General features: G+C 39.6%; 2 protein-coding genes across 19 annotated transcripts in view; one reads left to right on the forward strand and one right to left on the reverse strand.

Moving 5' to 3' along the window:
• ARFGEF1 (ADP ribosylation factor guanine nucleotide exchange factor 1) overlaps positions 1 to 3,673 on the forward strand; it is a 147,220-nt gene extending 143,547 nt beyond the window's left edge. For 2 of the 5 annotated variants that reach the window (XM_050802008.1, XM_050802009.1), the window contains exons 38-39: positions 849 to 966; positions 2,246 to 3,673. In XM_050802008.1, coding sequence (XP_050657965.1) covers positions 849 to 966; positions 2,246 to 2,410 — 283 coding nt within the window. In that variant the 3' untranslated portion in view covers positions 2,411 to 3,673. The other 3 variants (XM_050802011.1, XM_050802010.1, XM_050802007.1) reach the window with 2 other exon arrangements.
• A 1,408-nt stretch (positions 3,674 to 5,081) lies between these two features.
• Positions 5,082 to 14,431, reverse strand: part of CSPP1 (centrosome and spindle pole associated protein 1) — a 130,191-nt gene continuing 120,841 nt past the window's right edge. For 11 of the 14 annotated variants that reach the window (XM_050802019.1, XM_050802021.1, XM_050802015.1 and 8 more), the window contains 3 exons: positions 10,758 to 10,867; positions 7,904 to 8,042; positions 5,082 to 5,916 (listed from right to left, as the gene is read on the reverse strand). In XM_050802019.1, coding sequence (XP_050657976.1) covers positions 5,705 to 5,916; positions 7,904 to 8,042; positions 10,758 to 10,867 — 461 coding nt within the window. In that variant the 3' untranslated portion in view covers positions 5,082 to 5,704. Of the gene's footprint in view, positions 10,868 to 14,431 lie in introns of all 14 variants that reach the window. The other 3 variants (XM_050802024.1, XM_050802022.1, XM_050802023.1) reach the window with 3 other exon arrangements.

Below are 14,431 nucleotides of genomic sequence, written 5' to 3' on the forward strand. Positions count from 1 at the left end.
TGGATGCCCCTATTCCACAGAGCAATTGTAAAACTTAAATTCAGTCTTAGAGATGAATGTGCTTTAGTGACATGTGGCCAAATCATGTCTAACATGCAGGACAAAGGAGGTTTTCTGTTTTAAAACTGTGAACTATGTCATTTATAGGCCTTTTTAATGTCCTAAGATAGTCCCATTTTTACAGAACAATCATTTGTGAAAGTGAAAACTTGCCTGCCTGCATTTACTTTGGAAAAAATACTTGGAGTTTTTCTTAGTATTACTTTTTTTACTCTTTTACTTTAAGATAACTAACATGTAAACTCAGGCTAAGAATGAAACATGCCTTTCAGAAAGAATACTACCATCTGCATTGTATTACATCTACTTAAGGAATAGATGTTCTGAGGCCAATTAAATACATTTTAGAATTTTAAGGGGTCACCTAGTCTCTGTTATCCCATTTGATTGACAAGACTGGTTGATTAAGGCCCCGCAGGGCCTTGTGATCTAGGTCCTCACAAGGGTCAGTGAAGAGAGGAGTCGCCTCAGATTCCAGCCCAGGTCTCTTGAAACTAAGCTTCATATGTGCCACCTGCCACACAGCAGCTTTGAATTGAAAGAAACTTAGAAAATTAGGAAAATGTGGGTTTCCTGGTAAGTTACAATGGCTTCTTTTAACATGTTTGGTTTTCTTCCCAATTTGAAAAGCATGTTTATGTTGACACTCCAGCTAATGTAAACAGATAGGATCTAACATGTTCTTGAACAGTTCATATTCACTACTATGTTCATGATTGCTCTTTCTCAGTGAATATGGGGACCAGTAGATATACAAGTAACATTAAAGGAAGCCTTTTCTTTTGCAGTGTCTGCAGTGAAGCGCTAAGTTACTTCCTCACTCTAACATCAGAAAGTCATCGGGAAGCCTGGACTAACTTACTGCTTTTGTTTCTAACTAAAGTTCTAAAGATAAGCGATAATAGGGTAAGTATGAGGCTTCGAATCCAGCCCAACAGTTCTAGCCCGATTCGCGTCGGGATGCCGGGTCCCAGAGTCGCCGTGCAAGAGCTCTCAGAGCCGAATCAAGCAGTGCCCAGGCTGCACTGCTGCTTGTGCAAAACCACCAGTGGCCTTGCTGTATCTTCCTCAGTCCTCGCTTTTCTCCCTCTTACCCAGCTTTGTTCACTAATTAGCAGTTCTCTAGGGGATTCAGTAGGTGAGGGATCAGAATCCCTTGGGATACCTCGAGAAGTTCCTGGGTTCCCTCAACATTGAAATTCCCATTGTGACCCCAGGAGTCTCTCCCTTTTCCCCATTTTGAAAACTGCTGTCCAACTACCTCATGACCTTGCACTCTGCCTGCTACTCAAGAATACATCTGGTTCTGGGCCTGTGCTCCGGGCTGCAGCTGTTCCTTTGGCATATTTAGTGGTTCCAGGTAACCCAGAGTCCCTAGTGAATGGGCCTCATAAAAGAATTTTGAACCAGTAGAAATAAAGATAAAATACACACATGACTGTGAATATAAGTGCATATTTAAAGGTTTTCAAAAATGTACATTCTACTCTTACAAAAAAATAGCAACTTACAGCTCGCACATAAGGAAACAGGTTGCTTTGCTGTGACCCTAGAATAGGTTTTAAAATGCCTAGTGATGTGGCCCAGTACTTGAAAGGCCAAGGGTTCTAAACCCCAGCCTCTGTTACTCCACAGCTGACTTTTTTTTGCCATAACATGTCTCACTGCTTCTCTGGATCTGGAGGGGCACAGGGGTAGGAAAGGAGGCTGCAGACTAGAGTTCAGAGATGAAGGAACTACTGTGAAGATACAGCCGAAGTATAGCAATTGAACTGTACATGTGAAACGTATGTAGCTTTGCCTGAAGAACTGTTTAGATTTTTCCCCAAAACTTAAAATTTTTATGTAACAAAAGATAAAATCTCAGTAACCCATAGCTTATAAAAACTCAACTCTAGTTTGTACTCAGTTGTTTTCTTTTGCTTATTGCCCAGGAAAAACAGTGCTAAATTACTAAAAGTTTGTCAAAGATATACAGGCAAATGTTTTTCAAAGTAAGGATATGTAAGTGACTAGTGTTTGTATGAAGTGAGTTTTTCTAAGTTCCACAACCCACAGTCACTGCCTGCTGTGGACGCTGCTTTCCTGGCTCCTGTAATCGAGCCCCAGAGTAGTTTGACTCTAGGCAGTTTGAGGCTCTGGAGTTTGCAATCACTGCTAACGGAGAAATTCATTTTCCCTGCAGTTTAAAGCTCATGCATCATTCTACTACCCTCTCTTATGTGAAATTATGCAATTTGACTTGATTCCTGAACTTCGTGCTGTTCTTAGAAGATTTTTTCTGCGAATCGGAGTAGTTTTTCAGATATCACAACCACCTGAACAGGAACTTGGAATAAACAAGCAATGATGGGAACTTAATATTTTTGTTGGCGTTTACATCCCTCTGCTCTTTAAAAGGACGCTGGAGCTGAGGTTTCCTACCTGAAAAACGATTTCTTCGGATTGCAGTGTCTGAGAGTTACTGGTAAAGATGCTTAGAACTCTTATTCAAACTTTCAACACTCCAGTCCCTTTTAGTACGGGCGGATTTTGTGTGTTATGTTGGCCTCATGTTGAGCAGAAAGCCTGTTTAAACAGTGTCAGCTGATGCTCACGGGTCCTTCCCTGTCTTCCACGGCAGGAAAAGCCCCACATGTTTTTGGCAGGTGTGGAAGTGAAACTTACCCAAAGAACTATAGATGTAAAGATTGAACTTCTACAAGAAGTACAACTCAGGAGAGCTGTATTTTGAAGGATAAAATGTTTATAATTGGGGAGTGGGGAGAGAAGAAGAAATTATTGTTCATGGTAAAAGATATTTAGCAACTATGGTATTCTTATTCTGAAGATTTTTGCACACTCAGGCTATCTGAGATACTGGTAATCATCCTGTGAAAAATGTACAGAGATGCAGGTCTGTAATATAAAAATCTTAAACATTATATAGTTCTTCCTGCACTGTTTTCTTTCTTTATTTTCTTATTCATTTGCTAAATACCCATAATATTTTGTCAAATGCACTAAACATTTGGGTGGAACTTTCTTTTTTATTTTGTGGGGATTTTTAGTTTGGCCCTTTTTGGTGGGTGGTGATTTTGAGGCTTTAACATGCCCAGAAGCTGTTGTGGCCGACACTTCAACAACAGGGAAAAAAAGGTAGAAAATATCCCTACTGACAGTAACTACCTGTCACATATTTCTCTTAGGGCTTTTAAAGATGAGCCATTAAAATAGAATGATCCTTTATGGACCAAAACTTGAATCACTGCAAAATGAATCCAGATTGCTGTCATTTTCTTTTGGGTGGTGGGGCTTGATGTAGATTTTACTCTATGTACAGAATTTAATGTTGAATATATTAAAATAACAAATCTGGCATGGTTTGCGGAGGTTAGATTTACTGGAAATGTATTCATACTGTGAATTGTGCTCTGATGGTTAAAAGACAAGATTGTCAAGCATTCCGTATTAACAGTGGATGTAGAAAATTTTTTCAGACGGATAAAATGTATATGGTACAGATGTAAAGTTTTCTATGTAAAAAATTCTGTACAACTTTCTGTACAATATTGATTCTCATCTGGCATATTCTAATCAGGTTATAGGTCAATAAAGTTTTTGAAATATTTCATCAGTGCAATCAAAACCTCTGTAACCCACCCCCATGTTTCATTGATTCTTTTCTGTTAAGGCCAAACTACTATGGAAAAGACATTTTCAGCCAGAACTACAAATTCAGTATTGTTTGGTTCTGGTATTTTCTTTCCAGCTTCCAGCATTAGATCCTCCCTCACACTGTACTTACCATAGAATATTTATTTTTAAGGCAGTTTTTAAAATTTTTATGTATCTATTAGAGACTGGATCTCACTCTGTTGTCCAGGTTGGAGCGCAGTGGTATGATCACAGCTCACTGTAGCCTCAAGCGGGGCTCACGTGATTCTCACACTCCACCCTCCCCAGTAGTGAGGACTATAGGCACACAACACTACACTTGGCTAATTAAAAAACATTTTTTTTGTAGAGACGGGATCGCACTATATTGCCCAGACTGGTCTCAAACTCTTGGACCTGAAGTGATCCTCCCAACTCAGCCTCCCGAAGTGCTGGGATTATAGGCGTGAGCCACCATATCCAGCCCGAAAATCTTTTGATATTTTGCATATTAATATTATTTTATATATTAATAACCTAGCATCAGGCTACACTACTTGAGTGCTGAAAAGAGCTAAAGTTCTCTTCAGCACAGTTTGCAATATTGTGTGTTTTAGGAGTCAGTTGAAGTTGTGTGGTACATGGCATTAAACAAAAATGGAACATGTCAGTATCATCTAACATGGTTGTGTTAAAGAGGAAAAGTATTCAGTCATCTTTGCTTTCACACCTCTCTTAGATAATGAACAGTTACTGAACAATGCATTTGTAAGTGTGCCGTATTTGTTACCCCTAAGACAGCTCTGTTCAAGCCCAGCTGGATGCTAGAGCTGGGAGCCACTGTGACCTTGCTGTGCGAGGGTAAGTGTTCCACACAACCTGGCAGTTGATTATTTAATGGTGTAGTATTAGGACTCTTCCCCTAGAAGAGTCAGAGGCTTTCTTCTTTCTTTCAGATGACAATAGAACAAATCTTTACTAGTAAAGCAAACGATGGTCCTAAAATTAGAAAATCAATCAAATATAAAATTTACAACTAGCCAAAACTCAAAATATCAGTAATATGTCTGATATTGTCTACCATTAATTACATCAGAGGATGTATTGGAGAAGCAGTGCCTGGGGATGTTCTCAGCTGTCATGGTTGTGAAGATTCTAATCTGAGTCAGAATTTCATAATTTGAATGACTCCTTTTTTTTAAAAAAAAGTATCAGTTACTGAGTGATTAGAAAACTCACATGGACTCACTTATCCAAGGTTCCATGGTGGTGGAACAAGAAGACGACTCCAGTCTCTCTGTCCTTGACTCCCGGGTGTCCCCACCTCTGTTCAGCCTCCAGAACAAACTAGTCTAGAAAGCTCCATAGTAGTTAAAATAAAAAGATTTTAGTAATTAAAATAAAAATTTATTTGTATCAAGAAGTAGTTATATAAATTAGTAACTTAAATGCCTTCATTGGAATAAAAATAGAAGCAGAAAGGTGTAACATTTAATGTATGGCTTACAAGAATACAAGCAATTACAGTTCCCTTCATTTCTGTATCAGTAGCTACAAATAACATGAAATAGGACATCTGATTGTGTCACACAGAAACTAGAATAATCACAGCTACAATAGATGTACCTACTAAATGAATTCTTTTGCATGGAGGTAACAATGGAAAATGTGCATGTAACAAAGGGGAATCTGGTTTTACAGGACGGTTAAGACACTTACTCACCTTAATGACAAGCAGAATTCAACATACGCACATACAGTAGTTCAGTTCATTACCACCCTAATTTATGACAAAATTGTGCAAAAATAATTCTATACAATTCTATTATATAAATCAATAATCATGGCCTTATATTTATGTACACAATATACATCATAATAATTTTATATACAGATGGAAAAAAAGTAACTTTTAGGTAGGGGCCAAAAGTAGGACATATTATTGAAGGTACAGATTTACCATTCCTTTCACCTTAAAAGGCACTACTGGGTCCAATACAGGTTTATTTTAACCATGTGCAGTCGACAGGCCCTGCCAAGTGAAAGTGCCTGGTTTTCCAGGAACCTGCTGCTGCTCCTGGTTCAGCTGCTCTGCCATGAAGCGTTTCAGTGTTTCTGAAGTGCCAGGGCGGAGCCAGGGCTCAGTTGCTACAGAGTTTGATCCGTCATCCCCTATGTGTTTCATGATGTCATCAGGGTCAACCAGTGAACTCTCATCATCTACAGGAGGCAAGGGACATGTGACTCAGGTAACAGGCAGGCAGGACAACTCGGCATTTCCCCACAATGTCATGTCCTGAACTCTGTTTTGGTTAGACTCACCCCACCGTATTTTAGAGGGAGGAGAGCAGGCCCACAAAGGCGTCAATTTTGTAAAACAAAAAATGATCAACTGAGTAAGCTGAATCCATGGCACTAGCAACCAGAGGGATTCTAAGTATATCAGCGACACCTCTCCACCAAAGTCAACAGGAGGAATGTAGGTAGTTTTATTTTGTAACTGTTACCTCAGGAGAAGCCTAATGGCTACACATAATTTTTTTTTTTTTTAAAGCAAGGTTTGGGGAATACTCTTCAACCTATAACACTGCTATAAAGGAAATTAAGTTATTTTGGGAAAACACTAGTTGCAATGAGATTACTTCCATTCTTAAAACATCTAATCTAAGAAGGCCATGTCCAGTCAATGAAGAGGTAGCTCTTAATGTGTTTCATTCTTTAACTGAATTTGTACTCAACTTCTGTGTTTTACTTATTATTAGGTATAGTAATAGGAAAATCTGTCTTCCTACCCTGTGATGTCATATTCTTTTTTCTTTTTTTTTTTTTTTTTTGGGGGGCGGAATCTCTCTCTGTCGCCCAGGCTGGAGTGCAGTGGCGCGATCTCCACTCACTGCAAGCTCCGCCTCCCAGGTTCATGCCAGTCTCCTGCCTCAGCCTCCCGTGTAGCTGGGACTACAGGCGCCCGCCACCACACCCAGCTATTTTTTTTTTTTTTTTTTTTTTTTGTATTTTTAGTACAGACGGGGTTTCACCGTGTTAGCCAGGATGATCTCTATCTCCTGACCTCGTGATCCGCCTGTCTCGGCCTCCCGAAGTGCTGGGATTACAGGCGTGAGCCACCGCGCCCGGCCTTTTTTTTTTTTTTTTTAAATTACATCTGGTCTGTGAAGGATTGGTATGTGCAATCAATCCACATCATAACAAAAAGCTCCTGCTTGAAAGGACAATGTTAAAAAACAGTGTAGACATTAAAAATCTTCTGAAAAAGATTCTTAAAATGCTGTCTTCTCTCAGATATATTCCTGTTAAATATTAATTCAGTTTGTTGGGTCTAAAAGAAAATGCCTTGTAGCTGGAAAGAAGACATCCTTTCCTACTGTCCCATCAATTAACCATGTCTGCTTGTGTTTGGTGTGGAATTACCACCATTAGAACACACCACACCTTGACTGCTAGATAGACAGTATATGACTACAGTTTTAAATTAATACAGTATTAAAGGTAGAATCTAAAAAAAATCTTGAGATTGTAATGTAGATTAACAGACTAAAGAGTATTTCCCAAATAGACCACTATTTGCTAAAACTAATATTACCAATATGAAACTGTCCCATTATCCCAGTGGGTAATAGCATTGGTACAAAAAAGGGTGGTACAGGGCTCCTTAGGTGTCCATCCTGCCTTGTGCTCTATGACTAGCTTTAACCTGCAAGTCACAAAAATACACTCATAATGAGACTAGCTTTATTTGACCTCTGAGGCTTTGTTGGTCCATGGTGTGGAAAGCCAAATAAGAAGGTAAAAATTTTCTTTGTAGTACTACAAATTTACAGCATAAGTGTAAGAACTCAGTCTTAAGGCTAATTTCTAATAATGTTTTATTACTAAGGTTTTAGTAAAGTGATTACTATATCATATAGCATTTTCTCTGCTGAAAGCAAAGCCTGGATATATTTCATAAGCAAAAACTATTTTACCTGTTTAGACTCCACTCTAAAATGGGCACCCTCTCTGATAGAGAAAATCTGATGCAAACTTAATCCTGAGGTCTGGTTTTGCTCAATAGTTAACGTCTTGGGCCATACAACTCAAAGGACTTCAAACTCATTCCATCTATCCTCAGACGTTAGTGAAAGCCTTGAGTAAGAAAGTTTAAAAGTTCATACAGGATCTCTGCTATAGGCCATTACACTTGGTCATTTACCTGTATTAATAGGTTTATTGTGAAGTTCATTCAGTCTTCGCATTCGTTCCTCATTTCTCATTCTAAGCTGATCAACATTTACACTGGATGTAGATTTTAGAGAGAGACCATCTGGTGCTACATTAGGACGACTGCTATCCTGTAGTTAGAAAACAGAACTTCAGAAAGTCATTAACATAAAGTATGTTCACAAATCAGTGAATCAGGGCCAGGCATGGTGACTCTCGGTAATCCCAGCACTTTGGGAGGCCGAGGCAGGCAGACCACCTGAAGTCAGGAGTTGGAGACCAGCCTGACCAACATGGTGAAACCCCATCTCTACTAAAAATACAAATTAGCTGGGCATGGTGGCGGGCACCTGTAGTCCCCAGCTACTTGGGAGGCTGAGGCAGGAGAATCACTTGAACGCAGGAGGCGGAGGTTGCAGTGAGCCGAGATTGTGCCACTGGACTCCAGCCTGGGAGACAGAGACTCTATCTCAGGGAAAAAAAGAAAAAAACATCGACAAATCAAAACCTCCTCTTGCCCTCAAATGTACATTGTGATGAACAAAATAAATGGAAATATGGAGCACTTATATTATGGCTCCTATGCTTATCCATGCAAGCTCAGATGACTCAGTCAAGAATAAGGAATAACATTTGTGATGACAGAAATGCTGCCAGTCTGGATAAAGCTTGGGAATTATAGGACACAGAAGGAAAAAACTAAAGCAGCAGGGGCTGAGACAGTCCAGCTGTAATCAAGGCAGTGTGGTACTGACATAAGACAAGTAGATCTAAGATTAAGAAGAATACAGAAGTAAATCCTTATGTTTACAGATGAGTTAACAAAATGCAATGGGAGAACAGTCTTTCAACAAATGCTGCTAGAACAACTGGATGGCCACATGCAAAAGAATGGACTTGGACCCCTGCACCTCACACCCTATGCAAAAATTAAAGTGTATCACAGACCTACAATTAAGAACAAACTGAAAAAAAACAAGTAAATCCTCATGATCTTGTCCTAGGCAATGGTTTCTTAAGTAAGACACCAAAAGCCCAAGAGAGATTGATGAGTTGGACCTCATCAAAATTTAAAAACTTCTGTGCTTCAAAGAACACCATCAAGAAAGTTAAAAAGATACAGAATGGGAAAAAAGATATGAAAATCACACATTGATAACTAGACTTGTAGCCAGAATGTAAAAGAACTCTTACAACTCAATAAAAAGACAATTCAATTTGAAAATGGGCAAAGGGCTGGGCACGGTGGCTCACGCCTGTAATCCCAGCACTTTGGGAGGGGAGGCAGGCAGATCACCTGAGGTTAGGAGTTTGAGACCAGCCTGGCCAACATGGCAAAACCCCGTCTTTACTAAAAATACAAAAGTTAGGCATGTTGGCATGCACCTGTAATCCCAGCTACTCAGGAGGCTGAGGCAGGAGAATCCCTTGAACCCCAGTGGGGCAGAGGGTGCAGTGCGCTGAGATCACACCACCATACTCCAGCCTGGGCGACAGAGCGAGACTGTATTTAAAAAAAAAAAAAAAAAAAAAAGCAAAAGGATTTGAATAGACATACCTCCTAAGAAAATATACAACTGGCTAATAAGCACATGAAAAGATGTTCAACGTCATTAGAGAAATGCAACTCAAAACCACCATGACACTACTTTACACTCAATGGCTAAAATCAAAAGACACTAAGTGATGGCCAGGATACAGAGAAATTACAACCTTCATACACTGATGATGGGAAAGTAAAATGGTACAGCCACCTTGGAAAACAGTCTGGTACTTCCTCAAAATGCTAAATACAAAGTGTCCATATAACCCAACAGTTTTCCTCCTAGCTATATATATTCAAGAGTAATAAAAACATCAAAAACTTGTACATGAACATTAATAGTATCCGTAAGAGCTAAAAAGTGAACACAACCCAAATATCTATTAATTGTTAAATGGATAAACAAAATGTGGGATACTAATACAGTGGAAAATTATTCAACACTAAAGAGGCATCAGTACTGGCACATGCTACAACATGAATGACCTTCAAAAGAAGACAGACAAATCCAGTCACAAATAACCATAGAATGTATGATCTCATTTATATTAAATGTCCAGAAAAGGCACATCTATAGAAACCAAAGTAGATTGGTGGTTGCCTAAGGCAAAAAGCAAAGCTATTTTCACCTGGTAATGCTGTACATATAATAACGCTAATAGCATCTGTTACTTGGTGAGAGCTCTCTGCATACATGGCTCAGTGCTAAATGCTTCATATTAACTGTATCTTAATGTCATATAAAAGGAAACACAGAGTTTAAGAAATTGCCCAAGCTGCCTGCCCAACAAGGAGGTGACATCGTTGGGACATAAACTCCAAAGCCTCTACTTTTTACTGGCTACACCGTAAAGCTGGGGAGCAGAGTGATGAGAACATGGGTTTGAATCTCAGCCTTCTTGCCCATATGACCTTGGCAAGTCATTTGACCGAAATGAAGATGACGCCTATATCACAGAATTAGGTTATCATGAGGCTTTTCGATAAATGGCATCAGTTCCTTCTTGTGCCTCTCTGAAATCCATATATTCTGCAGGAGAAGGAGGAAGGTTGGGATGCAGAGCTACTTACAGCCACCCCAGGAGACAAGAAAATACTATTATTATCTGGAAGAAGCCAAAGCAGCAGAATTCAATAGCTACCCAAGGTCATCCAGTCAAGGCTGAGCCTAGATTCAGACCCATGTCTGAATTTCAAGCAAGTGCTCTTTCTTTATGGGGCCACACAGATTTAGCATGGGTCAGAACCCAGACCTCTCATTCTTCTAAGTTGAAAAGGGGAAGAAAAGAAGTTTCATACACACAATGTCTAGTCCTTTCCATTTGTTCCTCCTGCGCTCCCGTGCAGAGGGCAACTGTGATGGTGGAGGGAGGACGTCATCTTCAATGGCAGGATATGTCTCACCGTAAGCACCTAAGAGGACCCCAAAAAGCAGAAGGAGTCTTAATACCGCTTCAAATCTTACTCAGAGCTAAACCAACAGCCTGTCTTTTCATTACATTTTGCTTACAATACCATGAAATACACTCAATTTAAGTGTACATACACAGTTCGGTGATTTTTTTAGCAAATTTACAGAGTTGTGCAATCATCACTTTAGAGCATTTCCATCACCTTAAACAGCTCCTTTGTGCCCACTGGCAATCACTCCCTACTCCTACTTGCTGGCCCTGGGCAAACACTGCTCTGTTTCAACAGATTTACCTTACCCAACACCAAACATAAATGGAATTCTACAACTTAATCTTACGTGTCTTTTCACTTAGCAATAAGGTGTATGAGATTCATCTGTGCTGTGCCATGTTTGTTTATTACATTTTACTGCTGAATAATACTCCATCATATGGATATGTCATATTTTGTCTATGCATTTACCAGTAAATGGACATTTGCTAGTTGCTAGCAATTATGAATAACACTGCTATGAACATTCACATTCAAGTTTTTGTGTGGACGTATCGTCTCATTTCTTTGGGTTATAGAACCAGAAATGAAATTGCTGGGTATTATGGTTAACTCTGTTCTGCATTTTGAGGAACTACCAACCTATTTACATTTTACATTGTAAGAAGGTTCCAATTTCCCCACATCCTCATCAACACTTGGTATTGTCGGTCTTTTTGCTTATAATCATTCAAGTGGACCAGAGCTAATTTGACATGGACAAATAGCCTACAACATCTACGGTAACCTCCACAGCTCCTTTGAAAAAAATTATACCTAAAGAAAAGTTAGAATAATACACATACTTAGAATCACCATTAGTTACTTTGCCCATTTATATATGTGGGGGGATGCTGTTTTTGCCAAGCCACTTTGCTACACCAATAAATTGGAGACATCATGGCATTTTGTCTCTATTTCAGTGTGTACCCTCTAAGAACAAGGACTGGCTCCTACACTGCAAAAATCTAATTATAACATTCAGAAAATTTAACATTTATACAAAACTATCATCATTTAACATACAATTGATATTCAATTATCCAAATGTATACTGTATGGGTTTTTAACAATAGAAATAACTTTTATTGAATAAGATGTGGGGCTTTCTATAATTCTAAAATAAGTTTTGGGTCCTTCCATGCCTTTTCATGGTTTAGTAGCTCATTTTGTTTTAGCGCTGAAAACGATTGCATTGTCTGGATGTACCACACTTTATCCATTCACCTCCTGAAAGACATCTTGGCTGCTTCCAAGTTTTAGCAATTATGAATAAAGGTGCTATAAATATCTGCGTGCAGGTTTCTTTATGGACAAGTTTTCAACTCCCTCAGGCAAATACCAAGGAGTATATATGCTGAACTGTATGGTAAGAATATGTTTATTTTTGTAAGAAATTGCCACACAGTCTTCCAAAATTGACTACACTTTTGCAGGCCCACCAGCAATGAATGAGAGTTCCTATTGCTCTAAAACCTTGCCAGCATTTGGTGTCAGTGTTTTGAATGCTGGCCATTCTAGCAGGTATGTGGTGGTATCTCATTTTAATTTACAATTCTCTAATGTGTTACCAGGCGGGTCCTTGTTCTTAGAACTCCCAAGATGGTGGTGGGCCGCTTCCAAGATGGTGGCAAGCCTCTTGTTCTCTGACCTGGGGTTCTTGGCCTCAGATTCCAAGGAACGGAATCTTGGGCCATGCATGAGTGTTACAGCTCTATTAGAAGCCGGGGTCACAAAAGAGAACCATGGAACCCAGAGACTAGTGTTCAGCTTGATTAGGACAAACCCAGGCACTTAGTCGTGCAGGAACAATGGCGAGCCTTTAGCCTGATTGGGAGCGGCAATGGGCGCCACCTCGGTGGATCAGAAGTGCACCGGATACCCTGCCAGATCAGGAGGGGTGGAAGTCAGAGGCGGGTCTGCGACGGCGGCAAACAACACTGGTGGACGGCAAGCGAAAGCTCAGCTCGAGCCGTAACAAACACAGACCAGAAGAGCATGCAGCTGCAAGATTTAATAGAGTGAAAACAGAGCTCCCATACAATGGGAGGGGACCCAAAGAGGGTTGCTACTCCCAGCTCAAATGTCTGGGTTTATATCCTGATCATTGTCCTTCCCCCTGTGCTCTCAGGTGATATATGATTTGACTATTTCTTAACCTCCTGCTTTAGCCTAATTTGTATTTTAGTGAGCCCTCTTTACTACCTGATTGGTTGGGTGTTAGCTGAGTTACAAGCCCCATGTTTAAAGGTGGGTGCAGTCACCTTCCCAGCTAGGCTTAGAAATTCTTAGTCGGCCTAGGAAATCCAGCCAGTCCTGTCTCTCAATAGCATCCTTACATAGTCTTACATCTTTATGGTGATGTGTGGTGCAAGTCTTGCTCAATCTTTTAATCAGTTTTTTTATTTTCTTATTGTTGAGTTTTAAGATTTCTTTGTATATTTTGGATAGCAGTCCTTTATCTGATATGTCTTTTGCAAATATTTTCTTACAGTCTCCGTCCTGTCTTCTCATTCTCTTAATTAACAGTGTCTTTTATAGAGCACAGCAAGTTTTTAATTTTTACAAAGTCCGGCTTATCAATTATTTCTTTGTTTTGTATCTAAAAGTCATCACCATACCCAAGGTCATCTAGATTTTCTGTTGTTATCGTCTATGAGTTTTTCAATTTAGCATTTTACATTTAGATGTAAGATCAACTTTGAGTTAATTTTTGTGAAGGGTGTAAGATCTGTGTCTAGGTTTATTTTTTCACATGCAGATGTCCTGCTGTCCCAGCATTATTTGTAGAAAAGACTGTCTTTTCTCCATCATAATACTGCCTTTGGTCCTTTGTCAGTACTGCCTTTGGTCTTTTGTCAGAGATCAGCTGACTATATTTGCATGAGTCTATTTCTTTTTTTGAGACAAGGTCTTTCTCTGTTGCCCAGGCTGGAGTTCAGTGGTGTGATCATAGCTCACGGCAGCCTTGAACTTCCAGGTTCAAGTAATCCTCCCACCTCAGCCTCCCAAATAGCTAGGACTTCAGGTACATGCCACCACATTGGCTAATTTTTTTTTTTTTTTTTTTTTTCTGTAGAGACAAGATCTTGCTTTGTTGCCCAGGGAGGTCTCAAACTCCTGGCCTCAAGTAGCCTCCCAAAGATGTGAGCCACTGTGCCCAGCCTGCATAAGTCTATTTCTGGGCTCCATATTCCATTCAGCTGGTCTATTTGTCTATTCTTTCACCAATGCCACATTGTATTGTTTATTATAACTTTATCATAACTCTTGAAGTCAGCTGTGACAGTCCTCCAACTCTGTTCTCTTTAAACATTGTGTTGGCTATTCTGGATCTTTTGCCTTTCCAAATGAACTTTAGAATCAGTTTGTTGTTATCCACATGATAACTTGCTGGGATTTTTATTGGGATTGTACTAAATCTGTAGATCAAGTTGAGAAGACCTGACATCTTGACAATACTGAGTCATCCTGTGCATGGTCATGGAATATATCTCCATTTATTTAGTAGTCCTTCAATTTCATCAGTTTTGT

Source organism: Macaca thibetana, chromosome 8, assembly GCF_024542745.1.
Source record: "Macaca thibetana thibetana isolate TM-01 chromosome 8, ASM2454274v1, whole genome shotgun sequence".
Lineage (NCBI taxonomy): Eukaryota > Metazoa > Chordata > Mammalia > Primates > Cercopithecidae > Macaca > Macaca thibetana.